At 41.3% G+C, this 19,239-nt stretch overlaps 3 protein-coding genes across 3 annotated transcripts in view; 1 reads left to right on the forward strand and 2 right to left on the reverse strand.

Annotated features, from left to right (window-relative positions):
- Positions 1 to 2,512, reverse strand: part of LOC141432217 (N-acetylgalactosaminyltransferase 7-like) — a 38,956-nt gene extending 36,444 nt beyond the window's left edge. Inside the window, 1 exon segment of the mRNA XM_074093733.1 lies at positions 2,189 to 2,512. Coding sequence (XP_073949834.1) covers positions 2,189 to 2,381 — 193 coding nt within the window. The 5' untranslated portion in view covers positions 2,382 to 2,512.
- Positions 2,513 to 2,667: 155 nt separating this feature from the next.
- Positions 2,668 to 14,860, forward strand: LOC141432218 (uncharacterized). The gene is made up of 9 exons (XM_074093734.1): positions 2,668 to 2,878; positions 2,961 to 3,118; positions 3,355 to 3,612; positions 3,813 to 3,905; positions 4,514 to 4,696; positions 11,710 to 11,909; positions 12,402 to 12,581; positions 13,807 to 13,969; positions 14,630 to 14,860. The coding sequence occupies exons 1-9, from the start codon at positions 2,869 to 2,871 to the stop codon at positions 14,717 to 14,719; spliced, it is 1,335 nt and encodes a 444-aa protein (XP_073949835.1). The 5' UTR covers positions 2,668 to 2,868; the 3' UTR covers positions 14,720 to 14,860.
- A 939-nt stretch (positions 14,861 to 15,799) lies between these two features.
- On the reverse strand, positions 15,800 to 18,778 carry LOC141431652 (lysozyme-like). The gene is made up of 3 exons (XM_074092832.1): positions 18,451 to 18,778; positions 17,470 to 17,628; positions 15,800 to 16,412 (listed from the first exon to the last, which is right to left on the reverse strand). Exons 1-3 carry the CDS (start codon positions 18,572 to 18,574, stop codon positions 16,282 to 16,284), a joined length of 414 nt encoding a protein of 137 aa, XP_073948933.1. The 5' UTR covers positions 18,575 to 18,778; the 3' UTR covers positions 15,800 to 16,281.
- Between the last annotated feature and the right edge of the window lie 461 nt (positions 18,779 to 19,239).

Below are 19,239 nucleotides of genomic sequence, written 5' to 3' on the forward strand. Positions count from 1 at the left end.
CCAATCACGCAAAATTGACGAACTGAAGGTCTTCAACAGTTAATGTACCTAGGCTACCTACTACCTACCTATATTTTTTTTCGGAAAAGCAAACATCCCTATTACGCCCCCCGGGGAAGGGGGGGCGTGCCCCCTACGTTGGAATTGGGAAGTCCTGGACTGGGTTAGAGTTTAACTAAAGTACAAGTAGTCGACAGGCAGACCACGCGTCGTACATTACCATTACATAAATTTAGGAAATACAACAAAAGGCTTAAATTTAAATATTAAACTTTTGAGTTGAGTGACTGTTGAGTATATTGTTAGAGGCGAAGACCTTAAGTTCTAAGTTACAGGAAATAGCACACTACTACCCTTACCTATTCATAGCAATATCGTCGGATGCAGCTATGTTCATGCCATATTCACTCTCGGACTCAGTGATGTCGTTAGCCCGCTCTTGAGACATGTGATAGGGCTTTCCTTCCTCGCCAGGGCCCTTCACTGAACGTCTGTTTCTGGGCTCGAAATTACCCAATTCTGCAAAAAAAAATAAAGCAATGGTTTTAATTACTGTTGCAGTATTTTTTGCAACAAGAATGATTTGTCTTCAAAAAATTATATACAGCAATGATTTTTCTCTTCTTGTCTTTTTATGAGGATTCACTTGTAGCTTATAGTTAAGTTAGACTTTAGGTGGTATGAATGTGACTCTTCAAACACTACAAAAACTACAGAATTAACTATAAACTCCACTTGAATTAAAGGTAAGATAAGTCAAATTGAATTTGATTTGAATTTGAATTTTGCATTTGGCTGAAAAACCATATATTTGATGATCGAAATACTCTAAAATGAAGTAATTGCAAAAATTGCTGCTGAACACGGATTACCTACACAGTAATAGTAAGTAATAAATTTATCAAACCCTATAAAAACGCAAAACAAATTGTGTGGAAAATAGAAGGAGAGGTGAAAAATAGATGACATTAGACTAGAAGGAAATACACACAATAACGTTTTTATTCCCTTTTATAATTAACTATGTGATTCTAGTCTTGAATAAGAAGAAAAACAATTTGATTGGACAATTTTGAATGGACCGAGCATGTCTTTATAAAGAATCACTTCTAGTATAAGCTGCCTTTAGTTTATGTTAGCCTCCTTAAAATAAGATTAAAAAAAAGTTCATGTTAGGGGTTCCCAATTTATTCCTTCCTGGACTTCCTTTGAAACTTGCTATTTTTTTCAAAAACCTATTCTAACAAAACATGAAGCTAGTGGCTAATATTCATTGACTTTGCAGATGTATACATAAAAATAAAGTTTCATCTCATAAGATAACAAGTTTCATATCTGCTTTAGATTTGCCAATTTAAGTTTATTTTATAAGGCGGGTATCACATTGTCACATAATAGTAAAGTACAAATACTTTTGATTCCAGATAAAAATGCGAACATATTTTTGATTACAAAGTCATAATATAACAATAAGTTTATTTGTATACAAGTTGAATCTCATTTACCTATAATATTATGAAAGTATTTAGTCATGCATATCCAAGCATGACTAATACAAATGTGATATTTTAAGGTACATTTAAAAATGATTATCAAGCTGATACAGTTATCAACAATCACAGGATTATTTATGGCATTTGTGGAATAATATTTCACAGTTCTGTTTCCATTACTTTACATAATTGGAAAGAGCTATTAAAAAAAAAGTGACAGTCAAAAGGAAGGACAGTCAGTACTAAGGAATGAAATTCATTATATATCATTATCATAACGAATTTATACTTTTAAAAGTTAATTGTTTGTTCCTGTCATTAAATTATCAATTACTGATTTTGGTCTTAAATAAATTCAATTAAATTAAATTCAAATAATAATTTTCTAATATATATAATGAATATCGTATTCAAAAAGTTTCCAATAAGAATGTAAATAAAATATTCATCTCGTCTTATTTATCAAGCATTCTGGCGGTATCTAATGATGAAACAAGTTGTTTTATTACTTTGAAAAACCCTCTTCAAACGCGACAATGTTCACACACCGTTGTGCACGCAATAAAAACAATGCGAGTGCACCGGCCGATCGCCGCGTCGTACCGCACTGGGCCACATAACTGTAACCGGTATTTAATCATTCAAACAGCTTAAACAACGTCAGTAAAATAAATTACAAGGCAATATTAACATACCTGTCTTCAAAGATGGATACACATCGTGATGGGACTTATAGAAACCAGCCTGCGAGTCCGAAAATATTATTTCCTCAGATATGCCGACGTTTTCATTAGACCACTTGTGAAGAGCGTAAATGAGTAGCAACAAAATTGCACATAAACCACCGATACGGGCGATCCTGCCGCGTCTTAAATTAGTTATTCGCATCTTCAATGTTTTCACTAGCAGCTCATAACAAATTTGTGTTAGCTTTTAATTTTTTTATCGAAATCTTACCCGGAAAACAACGAAACGATCCAACAAATGAAATCGAATGACGTGACGTTGTACTGACGTTTTTTGACAACGTCAACAGACAACGGCGTTTTTGAGCACATGGGTGTTGTATTTTAGCAGACAAATCGGGTCGTGAATCGGATCTGCATAAAATGTGGCTAAAAACCTAGCATTTGAATGAAATTGTAAGGCTTGACGTTCGTTAGTTTTTGTTTTGTTTTTAAAAAAGAAGAAGTCGTTGGGATGAATTGTTTTGAAATTTTCGATTCGAATTGTTGTTGTTGCATTGAATTTGAAAACCAAAACCACGTTAAATATAAGATCAGTGGTTTCAGTTATTTCAACAAAGTTAACTTTGTTTGTTGTTAACAACAAACTGGCTTGTAAAATACTAACTTGAAGCTCTGAGTGTAGCAAAATGGAAAAAGGTACAGGTAACTTCTGGCATCACATATTATGAAAAATCAGAAAATGATTTGTATTTGTTAATGTAATAAATGCGTGTTACAGTGTCGACGGTTGCTGTGGATAACTTCTTGTCTAACTGGAATGGCCTTTTCCCTGATATGCCGCTGGCTTTGCCGGACCTTAGGAAGCCTCAGGCGGTGATGGCAGCTCTGTTTCGTCTTTTCGACCGATTTGGCGTCAATAGAGACAATGTGCTTATGGTGAGCTAGTTACACTTTACCTAAATTGTTATTTCGTTTATTTCAATTAAATTTTTAGGAATAAAGCTCTATCAATACTATCGATATTGAGGTTGAATTTTTGATTAGGGATCAAAATGAAATCTTAATTTTATTTACTAGCAATTCCAAAAAGATGCATTATACAATAAGCCTTTGTTTTACGATTTTGCCAACTAAATATGACTGAAACAAAAACTTTTAATCTTAATTCCCAGTCCCCAGAAGACCCAGACGAGCACACAAGCTACTACCGCGACCTGCTCCCCGTGATCAACACAACACGCATAGTCAACCACATCATATCCATCATGACCGAAGCCAACCTCGCCTTCTCCATTATGCATCTTCTCCAGCCCACCACCATGAAGAGTTATACTATGCTCATGGTGCTTTTTAATCTTATGGTGTTCAATGAATCACGGTTGGAGGACATTGCTCCGAGTGAGGATGAGTTGTTTTCACACAAGGATGAGGTAATAATGCCTTTAGTTTTTAGTGTGTTTCATATAAAATTATTATTCTATTTAGTCCACTAGGTATATTATCAGAAAATAGTGGACATATTTCTTTAATCTGTAGATGATTTATTGTGAAACTAGCCTATTATTCAAAAAATTTAATTGAAATTTTTATTACTTTCCGGTTTTAATTTAACTATGTTGATATTTGTCAGGTGAAAAAGCTGACGGAAAAGAAGGATAATCTGATTCAAATGAGGAACATGGAGGCAGTGGAAAAAGGCAACCGTAAAGAGCGGCTAGAACAGGTAATTATACAAATAAAACATGGCAGTGTGTCACGCCAGCTGCCAAATCTGCCAATGTTCGAACAAGCCAATGTACATTGTAGCTTCTATATGTACATCAACAATTTCAAGTGCTTTTACTCTTAAGATACATGTAAATTCATGTGAAGGCAACCTTTTAGACAGCAACATTTATACTAGAGTGGTTAAATAAAACAAAACCAACTTAAAAAAGTTGCCACTTCAAAGTTATACCTCTAAAATGGCTGAACCAATTTTAGTGAAACAGCTCTAAAATCTCTAACTTGCTTTCATGTAAAAAAAACCGCATTCAAATCGGTCTATCCATTTGAGAGCTATAATGCCCCAGACTGGTGTGAAACTTATAATACCCATCTTTTCACGTCGGGGGTTAAAAACAAAGGTAGGCACTTGTTCATATTTTTATTTTAGTGATAAGTGTTGACTTCATTAAGTAAGTTACTTTAATTAAATGATTCTACTATTGGTTATGATATGAACACAAAATTATCTACTTTTACATCTTATTTTTCTTTTAAAATGTGACTTGTCCCAAAATCTTGAATTCTTACAAACTACCTATGAAAATAATTTTATTCTCTTTCCAGTTAGAACATGATATACCGCTTTTAGAAGAAGAATTGAAACAGGAGAAAGAAGTAGAAACTGAGGTATTACAAGAGTTAGAGGCCATATTGGAGGAGAACAGACAGACAGATATCCTACTGGAGCAGAAGAAAGCCCACCGCGACGGTATTCTTGCTGAGAATGCAAGGAAGAAGGATCTTAAGGTATGTACTCAACCTACCACCTTGCCACTTCGCAATAATATGATATATGATGCTAAGCAGCTACATCTCTGCGACACATGTCTCCTTCCCTTAAAGGTAAAATGTCAATTACTGGCCACCTTTCAATAACTGGGCACCTTATACTAAAAATGAATTCTATTTATAGGTCATCAGAATTCATTTTAGTATAAGGTATCGTCCTAATAAAACGCGAGAATGCGTGATCATCGCGCGAGTAAGCGATGCGACTATCGCGTGTTCGCGCGATATCAAAAACTGGGTGTTGTATCATCGCTCGAATTGACGACGCGAGCGAGCGCGGTGCCCCGCCGACGCAATTATCGCGCGAATTTCGATTCGGACACCTATTCGAATTCAATATGTTTGATCGCGCGTTCGTACGAACTAAGTTCGCGCGAATAGATTTACAAACATTTGAGTCGTGCGATTGTCAGTTAGGACACCTATTCTAGTTCATTATGTTTGATCGCGCGTTCGTACGAGTAATATTCGCGCGAACCTACGATGATCGCGCATTCGCGTTCTATTAGGACGATGCGATGCCTAAGGTGGCAGGTTATTGAAGGGTAGCCAGTAATTCACACCTTATTCCAAAAATTAATTCTATTTATAGGTTACTAGAATTCAATTTTAGTGTAATGAATGTGGCTAGTTATTGAATGGTACCCAGTAATTGATGATTTACCCTATCTACTTGTTTAAATTATCATAATTGTTACTGTGCGAGAAAGGGGAAGTGGACTGTATAGAAATTTCGAAAGAGCAACGAGAGGAAAGTCGGGATGGTGAAGGAACGTGCCGGAAGCAAAATATGGCGTCCCGCGACAAATTAATAAATAAAATGAAAAAGCACGCGAAAGAATAGCTGCTGTAGGAAGCTCTCACCTGAGAACTCCTCGTCTGCTGCAGGGCAGGATCTTAGGGCGTCGGTAACGGGCACCGTTGGCTCGAAGTCTTCAGCTCCTCCGGAATCACTGTTAACTCTTACCTCTGGTGTCGTACTTAGCCTTCAGATCAGCGCAGGGGTGCAGGGAGGCTTCAGCAGCAGCACTGAGCTTACGTTGAATTTAAAAACTACGGTTCGAAGGAAAGCTTGTAAAGTTTGGGCAGCGTAACGGCTGTTACAATTCAAATTCTTAAAATAATATTAAAAAATAGAGAATGAATGGCGCTCCAGCTGACGAGTCAGCTGGTTTTGTTGTCGAAAAAGTGGAGGGGAGCGGTTATTCGGATGTCGGTAGTTATAACAATTAAGGTGTGGCCACCGTGAATAAAAAATATTAGGAGGTAAAGGCTCCTGACATCTGGCAATACTGAACATTTCCGCCCACCAAAATACGCTGTATTTTAACTAGGTTAAACGATAAAAATAAATAAAAAGTAAATAAAGAGATGGAAAGTAGGATTACTACGAGCGATAGTAGCGATGGAGTTAGGTAGGCAGGGGGCAGAGCTTTACGACTGGTCGTTTATAAAGACCGCATGCGGTGCGCACGGTCACGACGCGCACTATGCCGTCAGCTCCAGGATGGGTATCTACGGTGCGACCTAAAGGCCACTTCATGGGGCTGGTTTGTTCGTTAAGGACAAGGACTAGTGCGCCCTTTTCTCGGGCAACCTGCCTATCGTGCCATTTCATTCGCTGCTGCAGCGTATGCATGTATTCTTGGGACCACCTTGCCCAGAAATCTTGATGCATTTTTTTTCCTTGATCGGAAACTAGTTTGCGGCAGTGTCCGCGGCGTGCTACGAAACGTCTTAGTGCGGCGAGGAACGCTTCTGTCGTAAGTTCGGTGGCGAGTTCTGCATGAACGGCCTTAGTAGCTGTGCATACAAAGACGCAAATGTACGCTTTGTACGTTTTATTTCCCCGCCCACGACCGAGAGATACGTCGAAAGGTCCGCCGTAGTCGACGGCGGCGCTTAAGAACGGTTTTAATGCGTTAATTCTGTAAGAAGGGAGGTCCCCCATGAAAGGTGCAGACGCGCTTGTAGGACGAACGCGAAAGCATTTTAAACATTTCGTTACGACTGACCGGATCGCGCGCTTTGGCGAGAGTATCCAGAAATTCTTAGCGAGCAAGTTTTGAAGCGTTTGTACTCCCGGATGCATAAATTTTTGGTGGTACTCTTCAATTAAAGGCACGGTTAGACGGTCGTCTCGAGGTAGAAGCAACGGGTGCTTTATATCGAAGTCGACGAATGCGCGAGATAGGCGACCGCCCACCCTCAAGAGGCCCGCATCATCTACGAAAGGCGATAATTTTTTTAAAGTTTTCGATAGAGAATTAAATTTATGAGCTTTCAAAAGTTCGATTTCCGACGAGAAGTGATTCATTTGAGAAAACTTTATTAAAGCCATAAGGGCTCGCGTGACCTCCGCCGGGGTTATGGGGCCGGTGATGACCTTATTTTTAGATAAGCGGTGTCTTGAATTATGGATGTAACGTAGGCAGTATGCCACCACACGTTCTAAAGTTTTTAACGACGAGAATTTATTCAACAATATTACGGATGGGGTTTCTTCACTAGAACGTGCGACCAGAGGGACCAGTTTTTGCTCACCGAGATAAGAATCTGTATCGACTGAGGAGGCTGACCGTGGCCAAGCGTCAGCTTCGGCAGAACTGACCCGGATCCTAGCTTCCGGTGGCTTCCATCTACGCCAAAGGATGCGTTGGTATTCCGCGTCCTCCGGGAACACTAATATCTGCCTATACATCTGCTTTACATCAGCAGTGAAAACTACGGCGTGCCACCGGAAACGAAGAAGCAAGTGGAAGATATTTTTTTGTAGTTTGGGTCCCGCTAGCAATGTGTCGTTTAATGAGATACCTCGCACGTCCCTGGCGCTGGCGTCGAATACCACGCGGAGAGGGGTACTAGTTGAAGAGAGCCTCAGAATCCCGTGATGGGGAATGTAAAAAAAATGACCGCTATCGTTTGCCGGAGGGTCACACCTTTCCAGATGACCACACGCCTCGTAATCCTTCATGAATGCCGCATAACTCTTCGAAAGTTCCGAGTTTAGCTGAAGCTTCTTTTCCAACAACTCATTAAGCTTAAGCGCGATGGCACGAGAGCCGTTGAAAATTGGTTTACTTGTAAGGTCGGCGAAGGGTAGTGGAACAATATACCTACCCTCTTCCGTACGGCGATAATTCGTGGCAAAATGTTGCTCACACAATGCGTCATTCTTTGATAGAAGGACATTGGTCGGGGTGTGAACGTCCTCCAACTCCCAAAACCTCCTAATGGAGTCATCTAACGATAGGTTTTCTGTGATTTTTGTAGTGACATGACAACTGCCACGACGAGGACGAGAAATATCCAATGCTCCACCACCCATCACGATCCAACCGAATATGGTTTTGATAACCGTTGGCTGACCCGGGTCACCCTGGATCAATCCTGGACGTAACGATGATGCGAACACGTCAACGCCTAGCAGCATGTCGATCGGACCCGGTTCATTCCAACACGGGTCCGCGAAGGCCAGGTCTCTATTCGTTAACCACGACGACGGTTTAATATGTCCGGTTGGCATGTCGGAACATATAGTCGGCAAAACATATGCCTCGAACGAAAATGTACTATTATGTTCATCAGTATTGGATGAAATAGTACACGACAAAGTCCCACTAGGTTCCGCCAGCGCCTGGCCTATACCGCTAACAATGTGCTTCGCTTTACTCGCTTTCAAACCTAGCCTGTTTACACACTGTTCCGATATGAAGTTGCAAGCGCTAGCGCAGTCTAGTAGCACACGCACCGGAACCCGTTTACCGGTTCGATCTGTGACCAAAACTACGGCAGTCGCAAATAAAGTGGGTCCGGTCGCCGGGCCGGCCACCATGGCGATGGCCTCGTCAGCCGCCCCAGCCGATTTATTCATAATGCTAGGTTGCTCCGGTTTATGAAAATGCAACAGAGTATGATGCGAGTACCGACAGTGTTCACATCGCTGCTTCGAGCGACAACGCTTCACGGAGTGCGCGCTCGACAAGCATAAAATACAAAGTCTACTCTGTTTAGCGAATGTGAACCGGTCGCCCGGACTATATTTTAAAAACGTTGGACAGGTTAGGATATGGTGCGACCCTTTGCATACCGCGCATGACACAGCAGCGGCCACGAAAGCAGTTTTATGTTTAGAATTCGTTTTATTCCCGGCTGGCGTTGGTATGTTCGCCGGCGGTGAGATCGTACCTACGTTTTCGAGCGCCCGACGCCTCTTTTCGATAAATTGTCCTAACACGTCAAAGTCCGGAACCCCGTCGGAATTATGCTCTAATTCAAACTGTTCCTTAGTAGCCTTGTCTAGTTTCGACCACAGCAAGTGCACTAACATAAAATTTTTGTCCGGTAGCTTATACGAATTTAAAATCATTAAATTCTCCGTAAACGTCCGTATAACCCGGTCTAAGTCTCGAGAACTACGAACCGGTTCACAGTTCACGAGTTTCTCAAAATAAACGGTCGCGATTTGTCGCGTCTTATTATATTTCCTACATAAAGCGCTATACGCGACACCGTAACTCTCGTTCGTGAGCGGGTAATTCTTTATTAAATCATACGCCTCGTTTTTTACGATTGTTAGCAAATAATGCAGCTTTTCTACGTCGGCCAAATCCGGGCGCCTATGAATCAATGATTCATACAACTGTCTGAACGACACCCAATTTTCTAGTTTTCCGTCAAAGTCTCGTATGTTGATTTTTGGAAGTCTAGCAGCGTGAGACGGAGGCGCTTCTTGAACTGGCTTTACAGCTCGGTCCGATTGCAACTCAGCCCAACGCGCTCTAACGGCTCGCAAATTCGCGTCAAATACCTGCGTTGTACGAAACTCTTCGCGATGCATGTTTAACGGCATAGAACATAAAACCTGACGCATAGCACTGTGATATTCGCCCGAAATTGTCTCAAAATCGTTATCAGAACATAATCGCAACTCACCATCGTTCGCCGCTACTAAATATTCGAGACGCATTAACGCGTAGTCTCGAGCTACGCGCGCAGGGTCGGCTAACTCAGCTCTCAACTCTGTATCTTGAGTTTTCGACATTTTCCGCACTTCTCACTCTAAACACACGCGAAATATCACACGGAATTACTTTACTTCAATTTATTTTAATCTTCTACACACAGCTACAGCAACGAACTAAAATGGCGCCGACATGAAAATAACTACGGGTAGACGGAAATATACTAACAACCGCCACGGGAAAATATAAATGTTACCAGTTCGAAAAATATACTTAACCGCCTCCAAACCGCACCGTAACGGTTATGTACAGGAGATTAAAACGGAAACGAACGGAAAAAACGGAGTTTAATAAATAGGGCCAACAAAACCGGAGGGGTCGTAAATACAACCGATTTTGATGAAAAATTCGATACGCTACCTAACCTTGAGGACAGATAAAATGCCTCTGTGTGCTAGTTAAATTTAAACCGGCTGTCTTATCCCCTTTACCGAAACACAACAGCGCGAACGCTGTTATTTCACGGCAGGTTCACGGATAAGATGGTGGTCCCAACCCGGGCGGACTTGCACAAGGTCCTACCACCGGTAATTTAATACGCAAATGCGAAATTAACGAAAATAATAGTAAGAGGTGGTAACGTTAAATATAGCAAACCCCTCCCAACGACAAAATATAAATAAATGAGGGTTGCAAATTTAAATTAGACCTACCTTTTTAACGATAACGAAAAAATTAACAGGAAGGATAACCACAGACCAACACCCTCTCAACGAAAAAAACGAAAGCGATAAAAGAATGAGGGTTGTTAATCTATCGTGTACCCGACCCAACGACAGCGACAATTTTTAGTTTAAAGTAACTAAATTAAAATAACGGGAAGGTATTTAAACAACAACTAACAACCACTCTCAACGACGAAAGGAATAAATGAGGGTTGTTAGTCTATTGTGTGCCTGACCCAACGACAACGAAAAATTATTATTTAAAGTAAATATACTAAAAATAACGGGAAGGTATTTGAAATATGGACTAACAACGGTCTCCAACGAAAAAATGAAATAAATGAGGGTTGTCAGCCTATATTCCACCGAACCCAACGACAACGAAAAAACGGGAAGGAATACTACAGACCAGTAACCGCTTCCAACGACAATATATGAGGGTTACCAGCCTATAATTTATCCGACCCTAACGACAATTTTGTAACGAACTTTACAAACCTTCCGCCAACTTATTGACGCAATATTTTGCTTACCCGACAAAGGTTAAGGAATTTTTAAAGGATAGTTACACCAAACGAACTTTCAACAAGTGACAACGAAAAACGACGAAAAAAAGGTCACTTATCAAAATATTCGGTTCGAAGACCAAAAAATGTGCGAGAAAGGGGAAGTGGACTGTATAGAAATTTCGAAAGAGCAACGAGAGGAAAGTCGGGATGGTGAAGGAACGTGCCGGAAGCAAAATATGGCGTCCCGCGACAAATTAATAAATAAAATGAAAAAGCACGCGAAAGAATAGCTGCTGTAGGAAGCTCTCACCTGAGAACTCCTCGTCTGCTGCAGGGCAGGATCTTAGGGCGTCGGTAACGGGCACCGTTGGCTCGAAGTCTTCAGCTCCTCCGGAATCACTGTTAACTCTTACCTCTGGTGTCGTACTTAGCCTTCAGATCAGCGCAGGGGTGCAGGGAGGCTTCAGCAGCAGCACTGAGCTTACGTTGAATTTAAAAACTACGGTTTGAAGGAAAGCTTGTAAAGTTTGGGCAGCGTAACGGCTGTTACAATTCAAATTCTTAAAATAATATTAAAAAATAGAGAATGAATGGCGCTCCAGCTGACGAGTCAGCTGGTTTTGTTGTCGAAAAAGTGGAGGGGAGCGGTTATTCGGATGTCGGTAGTTATAACAATTAAGGTGTGGCCACCGTGAATAAAAAATATTAGGAGGTAAAGGCTCCTGACATCTGGCAATACTGAACAGTTACTGTAAAATGTTGCATTTCTGAAGGTTTATGATGCGGAAGACATCAGAGGGCAAGCGGAGCAAGCAGCTCAAAACGTGAGAGAGGCAGACGAGAAGCTCAGTGCTCTCTCTGCCACTCTAACTCAGAAGGAGAGCAGTCTCAACAACTTGCAGACTCTGAAGCCCACGCTGGACCAGACCAATACCTTGCTGCACGATATTATGAAGGTTGCTGATAGTATCAAGTAAGTGATTTCTAGATAGTCGATTTGAAATCTATTCTTTACCTGTCTGTTGTAAAGGTTGCCTGGAAGAGATTGTTCTGAAGCGATAAGGCAGTCTATTGCGTACCTTGGAAATCTAATCTCTATATACTTACCTGTACTGCTTACTATAAACGCTAGGGCCCCGCGAACCAATGCTTTCTGATCGTAAACAATATAAATTTAGATAGAAGCAATAAAATATTTTTCAAATTAATATAAGTGCAATACTGGCACCACAAAACCATATAAAAACCGCTTCTAAAGAAAAAGATGACGTTAAAATGATTGACTATGACTTATATATTTAATTAATACAATTGCCCCTTTTAAAAATAAAAGTACAGGCCCTGCGCCAGCTTAATCCTATTTCTATTACTGAAATGGATCTATGTTATCTGAAGAAATAAATTATTATTATATTATTAATCCGACTCTGCCTCTGATATTGGTTTTATCAAAACCTGTTCACAGGGACTTCGAAAACGGTGACCTAGATGCGGACAGTGCGGAGGGCGAACTGGACGTGTTGGAAACGGAGCTATCGGAGCTGGAGGCTTCGCTGGCGGAGGCTCGGGCTGCCGCCACCGCCGTCGCGCAGAGACGCCAGCAGCAGAGCGCGCGCCGCGCCCAGCAGCAGGAGGCTGATGAGAGGTGAGCTTCCCTTACTATAGTCCCACTCACGAGTTAAGCAAGACTGTGGGTAGATCAGAAACCCCCTCCTCCCCGTAATAAGCTCCAGGGAGTTGGAGACGTGCAGCCTGCTTTTTAGCCGGTGAGAGTCCGGTCCTGTCTGGGTCATTTAATTCATAACTAATTTAAATTGTGCTATTTACCTAATAGGGATGTTGACTCCACCAATCAGCTGACATACTTTTTATGAGCTCTCAAAACACAATTCTCCCATAGAGTTTGAATGGAAATAGCAACATATGACATCACTTGTTCGCCAACTCAAAGTAGTTCTAACTAACTAACTAACTCATAGTTAGTTATTTATTTGTTTTAAAGCAACAAAAAATCTAATTTTTCATTTAATCGAAAATTAATCTGGTTTTCAAGCGTTTTTTTACTGGAGTCGTGTCTTCGAATTATTTTTTAATGCTGTCAACATCTCTATTGTTATTTGATTGTGGACCTATGGACTGTGTCTGGAATAAATCAGTACCTGGGCGACTCGAGCTTCCCATGGGTTAAAACTAGATAGTAAGCTTTTTCTCAGAGATAAGACCAAGCTAGATCGATTCGTCGTCCCCGAAAACCCCTACATGCCAAATTTCATCGAAATTGTGACCCACTTGCTCGTTTGCCATCCAGTCGAATAAAAAAAAAAAAATTGTTGGTGCCGTTTCCGAGATTCTGATTATATATAATACTAGAATTGCTCGTTTAAAGGTATTAGATTTTATTACAATAAAGCTTGAAGCAAATTTATCGTCGCTTTGCTTAAATGTTCGCTAAAAGTTTTTTTATAGCTTTCACCTTTGCTGTTTTAGCAAGATGTATTTTGCCAATCATGATGTGGAGACATTACACACATGAGGAGACTATTTGGTTTATATAATTTTGATTGTGGGGGAGGAACAGACAAAACGCTCCTGTTTATTTTGTGAGCTTTTACCAGTAATGCTAGAACAGTTTTAAGCTCCGTTTCCACCAGAGATGTGAGAGAAATGCGTTATTCATGAACCAATAGAAACACTTCATTTCATTTCAGCTGCGAGTGCGAGGATGGGTAAATGAAGCGTTTCTATTGGTTCATGAAAAACAAATTCCTCACAACACATCCTAGCACATTTTGGTGGAAACTGAGCCTTAATGATACAAGTGAATGCTCATGTTTATCAGCACCTTAATATTACACTTTAAACGAACACAGTGCACTCCGGGAGTCCGAAGAGAAGCACAAGCGGTCAGCGGAGGAAGCGGAGAAGGCGGCGGCGCTCACACGCAACCTCAAAGAAGACACGGCGCAGTACGAGCAGGAAAAGAGCGCCGGCGCCGCAGAACTCGCCGCCATCAGGGAACAGTATATCAAGAACGTAAGTTTGCTTGAGGTTTTTGGTACATATGTATATAGGTATATATGGGCCAATCAACTTTTTTACCGATACTTTGGGCGTCTCCTGCGTTACCAAAATTGTCTCAGGCGTTACCAAAAAAATCGTACTTCCAACAAGATATGGCAAGGTTGAACTTACGTAGGATGGCATGTTTTCATGTAGGTACACCATCTATTAAATTACAGAAAAAACATGTTTACTTACAAAAATCTGCAATTGTTTGAAAAATTTCGCGGACAGATCAGTGTCGGTAAAAAAGTTGATTGGCCCATATAGCAGTTCAAGGCAGTTCTGAAATTCAGCGACTACGAGTATTCCCGTGAAGTTTTCTACCTCTTGCGGTCTTTCAAGTATTACGTAAGCAGAATTTTAGTAAGGTTCACGCGAGGCAAGCGTACAAGCAGCGAGCTATCACCGAGTGGTCTACTCGCCGTCGGCGCGTGGACACGAGCGAGCGAGGCGATCCAGTGACGCTACGGAGTTGATGTAATGAGCGCATGCCCATACAAATTCATGTAAAGAATCCTAACCGCTCGCGGCGAGGTGGTGCTGATCCGGTACCAGGTGGATCTAATGAGCTGTGACCTTTACTTAGTACTTTAATGACCCCTAATTAAAACGCATTTCTTTCAATTTCAGCTGACTTCTATGCAAGACAACTTGTTGAACAAAATGAAGGAGGTCTGCAGAAAAGTGGAAGAGCAGAATCAAAGGCGTCGCAAATTATAATCACAAATATTATTGCGAACTTTGCGATTTTTTTCCCGTTTATTTAACTTGATGTTAATATCAAGCGGAGTGGAGAATTTGTTAAAAACTATTGACCTAAGTAGCCAGTAAGCAATGTAATAAATACTATTCCCATAATAATGGTTTTCTTTAAACCCTTTAAGGAACACTGGTTCTAATTTCGATCTTCTGCGGTCCACTGCAATTTCATTAACACGCCCAGTCGCTGTGAAATTGCTTGCAATAGACGACCTATTATACTGGGGTGTTCTGAACCGTGATGTATAAATAGCTGAAGTTAACTCATAGATATGAATGGTTACGATACTAAGACACCACAGAGTACATCGGAACTGCTCTTACTTACCCTGGTATCAGAGTTTAGAAGTTGGGATATAGGTTGTAATCGCGAATTCATATGCATATGAAAGTTTACTTGATGTTCCGTACTTTACTCCGTATACTTGTTCAGGGAGACCTTGAAGATGTGACTCGCACTAGTTCCTTGATTATTTAGTAATTCATTATTCCTCATACTTATATTGTACTAGCTTTTGCCCGCGGCTCCGCTCGCGTAGAGTTTGGTTATCGCGCGCTGTTCACTCGGGAACTGTGCATTTTTTCGGGATAAAAAGTAGCCTATGTCACTCTCTGGCCTATAAACTATCTCTATGCCAAAAATCAAGTCGATCCGTCGCTCCGTTTCGACGTGAAAGACGGACAAACATACATACAAGCACACACACTTTCGCATTTATAATATTAGTATGGATGTAGGTAGGTGATATGTGTATTTATTTATTTTATATTTAGTTAGATACAGATAGTTTAATACATATATTGTATGTACATATTTAGGTTTACCTACAGGCATTTATATTTATCCAAATGTTTTTCAGTATTTGTCGATTCCTTTTTTGATTGCTCTTCTCTACCACTCAAAGTTTGACTGGCAGAGACCCCTTCAGGGATAAGTGCGCCTTTGTACTTAACACTTTTTTGTAACCTTTTTGTATTTCCCTTTTGTAAAGGGTGTCCCAAAAAGGACGCAAGATTTGAAATTGATGAAAAACACATATTTTTTTTCGTTATAGCATATTTGTATATAAAATCTTGAATTACATAAAATAGGGTTATTTGTGGAATAATACGTCAGGCAAATGTCCTTCTAGGCTTTGCTGGCACATACGCACTCTTTTGTCAAAAACTATCTATGACCATTTTGCATAGATGCGGCTGAATTTCTCCAATGCAGCGTCGAATTTCCTCTTTTAAAGCATTGCCATTTGAGCTCAAAATTGCGCCGAAATTGGCTGTCGCGCGAGGCGGCTTGCTCAGTAGAGACCCGGCTTAATACAATGTAAATCAAGGCGTGATAGCGCATCACGTTGGTTACTAAAAAAGCATGGGTAAGATCAAAATTCAAAAACAAGTCATGATTTTTGTCCAATTGCTTAGGAAATGCGTAAAAATGTATGATAGAGACATCCAATTATTTTTTTCTATTTATTTCGCAAATATTCGACTTCTTCATAGGTAGCTACTGCTGGTTAATGTTGGATTTAGCACATGGAGATGTCAGGTTTGGCGCCCTGGCAGTGCTTCGTCCACGCCGTCCAGCCTCCGAAGCCGTGCCGCGCGAAGATCTTCTTGACGCACGCCGCCGCCGCGCCGATGTCGTCTGTCCGCAGCGCTGCACACCACACGACATTACTCTACCAGCCAGTAACTTGACTCGCTAGCGCTAGTTTACACTACCATCAGAAAGTTCAGTACAATGTATACACATTTTAATTGTACCTATTCTCAAACGCTTCTTTTTACAAATATAAGAAAAGAGTATTCGCTTACGATTAAAAGACAAAAATAATAAGTTTAGGTACGTTGTTTTATATTGATTAGAAATTAAATTTGATGTTTTGTAGAAGAATTTATGAAAATGAAACTAAAAATTGTGTTCGTCTTAAACTTTCTGACGGTAGTGTACCCATATAGGGGCATTGGCGTGCATGTGTCGATTCCAGGGTAGCCAGTTGGTAGTTTGCGCCGCAGCAACTCGCCACCAGCACTAGCGCATCATACCCTGTTGCCTACTTAATGCACTTCCTAAGCCCCTCTAGCGATGTGTTGTACGAAGCTAGCGATTACCTTTTTTGGTTCAGGGGTCAGTAACAAAATGGCTTGGAAAATACTAAGGGCCTCCGCTAACACGCGCGGGTGCACGGCTTGGCGCCCGTTTCAATAGGTTTCAATAGAGCCGAGACCCGCCTCAAACAGCGCTGCTCTATTAGATAGATGACATGAAACAAGCACGCCAAGATAAGCTGTGCACCCGCGCGAGATAGCGGAGGCCCTTAGGTAAGTACCAGATTATCGATTTCACTATCACAATGTCAGCCCTCAGGATTGCTTACCAGGATAAAATCACTGATCTAGACATAATTCTCATGAGCAACCCGAAAAAAAACGATAAAAAGAGGAAAGTAAAAAATGACCTTGAAGAGAGTGAAATTTAGCGCGGAGCTGTTTCATAATTTCTAAGATTGACAACGTATCCAGCGAATGACGGGCAACTGGTAATGAACGCTAGAACTTGTAGAAGTGTAGTGTCTGGGCCCACTTTCCCGAAGCATTAGTCTAATAATAATTATTAGTGTTTTGTTTCATTTTCTCATTCAATTTACGAGACAAAACACTAATAGACTTGAAAGATTTGAGAAGCAGGGGGCTGGTATTGTGGTGGTAGTTACCGGCGCAGGTGACGTTGCACTCGAGGCCGGGCGGGCCGTCGCGCGTGCACCAGTAGCGGTCGTTGACCTGGAACAGCCCGTGGTCCCACGAGCCGTCGCCGTTCAGTCTGCCCACCGCGTCCGTGCGGAACCCGCTCTCCTTCTCCACCAGGCACACCCCTGGAACACACGCACGCTCACAACACATGTTCAGGGAGGCTACTACCAAATTCGAAAATCGAAGTTCGTATCGTACCGTCCCTCTCACTCTCGTGTTAAATAATATAAGCGTCAGCGGGACGGCAAGATACGAAGATCGAATTTTGCACTTCGTAGTACAGGCCCAGCCCAGAGACGATATACATAGGGGTGCAGCACACGCCGCTTAGGTACATCCACAGGCGATGCCAATATACTAAGGTACTTAGGTTTCTGTGGAGGAATCAGTTTCATGTTCATCGATAACAGTCTTAGAGCAACGCGGGCTTCCTTCCGATAGGAAGCCCGCGTTGCTCTAAAATAACAGTAGTTTCAAATCTAGAGCGACGAGCAGAAATAACGGGACTGTATGAAACTTTACCATTGAACGTTTTTTTTGTCAGTGAAAGTAATAAACCAGTGAAGAACATGATTAAAAGAAAAAGTTTTCGTTGCTATCTATGCGAGCTAGACCGTGTCCTACCAACTGGACCACAGGGGAATCCGACCAACCAACCACAAATTTTAATCGATGGCATACGCCAATAGTGGAGTAGTGATGTCAACAATTTGCCCAGGTGAAAACTGACTCAAATATGCCCTTCCCCAGGATCTTAAACTATCTCCACACAAAATTTCATTTAAGTAGGTACTTAAACGGTTCAACGGTTTAAGGGAAAAGAGGTAAGGAACAGACAATTATTTTCGCGTTTAAGTATAATATTAGTACCTAAGGTTTAATGGATTCAATTAGGATACATGTTCAGCTGGAAACTTAAGATAGGTAGGTATAGCAGTACTTACAGTCCCTCATCTGTGGTTCGGGGAAGCCATGCTGGCGCAGTTCCTTGACCAGCGAGCACTTGTCGAACTGCCGCGCTGAGCACGCCGCCACCAGCACCAGACCCAGCAGCACGATTCTGGTCATTGTGACACTTGCTCAATATGCGAAACTTGTTCACACTACACCGCTTGACAGCAGAGATGGGTATGCTAGAGCCGCGGGAGTCGAACACTTTAAATACGGTTTAGTTAGTGTCCTTTAGGTATCTTTGACAAATACTGAGTTATTACGGTAAGCCCTGAGGAGTCAACGGACGATGAAGTGGCGTGATTATTACCTACACACGTTGCGTAAATGACTGACGTTCTAAGTAAAGTTTTGGATTTACTTTCCTGAAGAAATACCGTGTTAGTCCGGTACCCTAATAATGTAGAACGAAACGTCATTATTTATTTAGTCACACGACTGTAGTCGTATTATGCGTAAATCAGGTATGCAGGTTTGATTTGATACAAACAACGCACGGTAATTCTATTTGCGGTTTCTAAGGTTTTACAGCAAATGCTGAAGTTTCAATGACTTTAAGGAAAGTGTTGAGGATATTCACGTTTCGTGAACCAACTAATTTTGATTTTATATTTAACTAGCTTTTGCCCGCGGAGCCCGCGTGGTATTCGGTTATCGCGCGCTGTTTCCTCGCGAACTGTGCATTTTTCCGGGATAAAAAGTAGCCTATGTCACTCTCGGGCCCATAAACTATCTCTATGCCAAAAATCACGTCGAACTGTCTCTCCGTTACGGCGTGTAAG

Source organism: Choristoneura fumiferana, chromosome 10 (assembly GCF_025370935.1).
Source record: "Choristoneura fumiferana chromosome 10, NRCan_CFum_1, whole genome shotgun sequence".
NCBI classification, from domain to species: domain Eukaryota; kingdom Metazoa; phylum Arthropoda; class Insecta; order Lepidoptera; family Tortricidae; genus Choristoneura; species Choristoneura fumiferana.

What these genes read in the sequence shown, in the direction of transcription:
- LOC141431652 (XM_074092832.1), bottom strand. Translation starts at nt 18,574, where the DNA reads ATGACCAGAATCGTGCTGCTGGGTCTGGTGCTGGTGGCGGCGTGCTCA. An exon ending in CGAACCACAGATGAGGGACT is followed by an intron (nt 17,629 to 18,450) that starts GTAAGTACTGCT and finishes CGTGTGTTCCAG; the next exon opens with GGGTGTGCCTGGTGGAGAAG. An exon ending in GTGCAACGTCACCTGCGCCG is followed by an intron (nt 16,413 to 17,469) that starts GTAACTACCACC and finishes TGTGGTGTGCAG; the next exon opens with CGCTGCGGACAGACGACATC.
- LOC141432218 (XM_074093734.1), top strand. An exon ending in TGTTTTCACACAAGGATGAG is followed by an intron (nt 3,613 to 3,812) that starts GTAATAATGCCT and finishes GATATTTGTCAG; the next exon opens with GTGAAAAAGCTGACGGAAAA. An exon ending in AAGGTTGCTGATAGTATCAA is followed by an intron (nt 11,910 to 12,401) that starts GTAAGTGATTTC and finishes ACCTGTTCACAG; the next exon opens with GGACTTCGAAAACGGTGACC.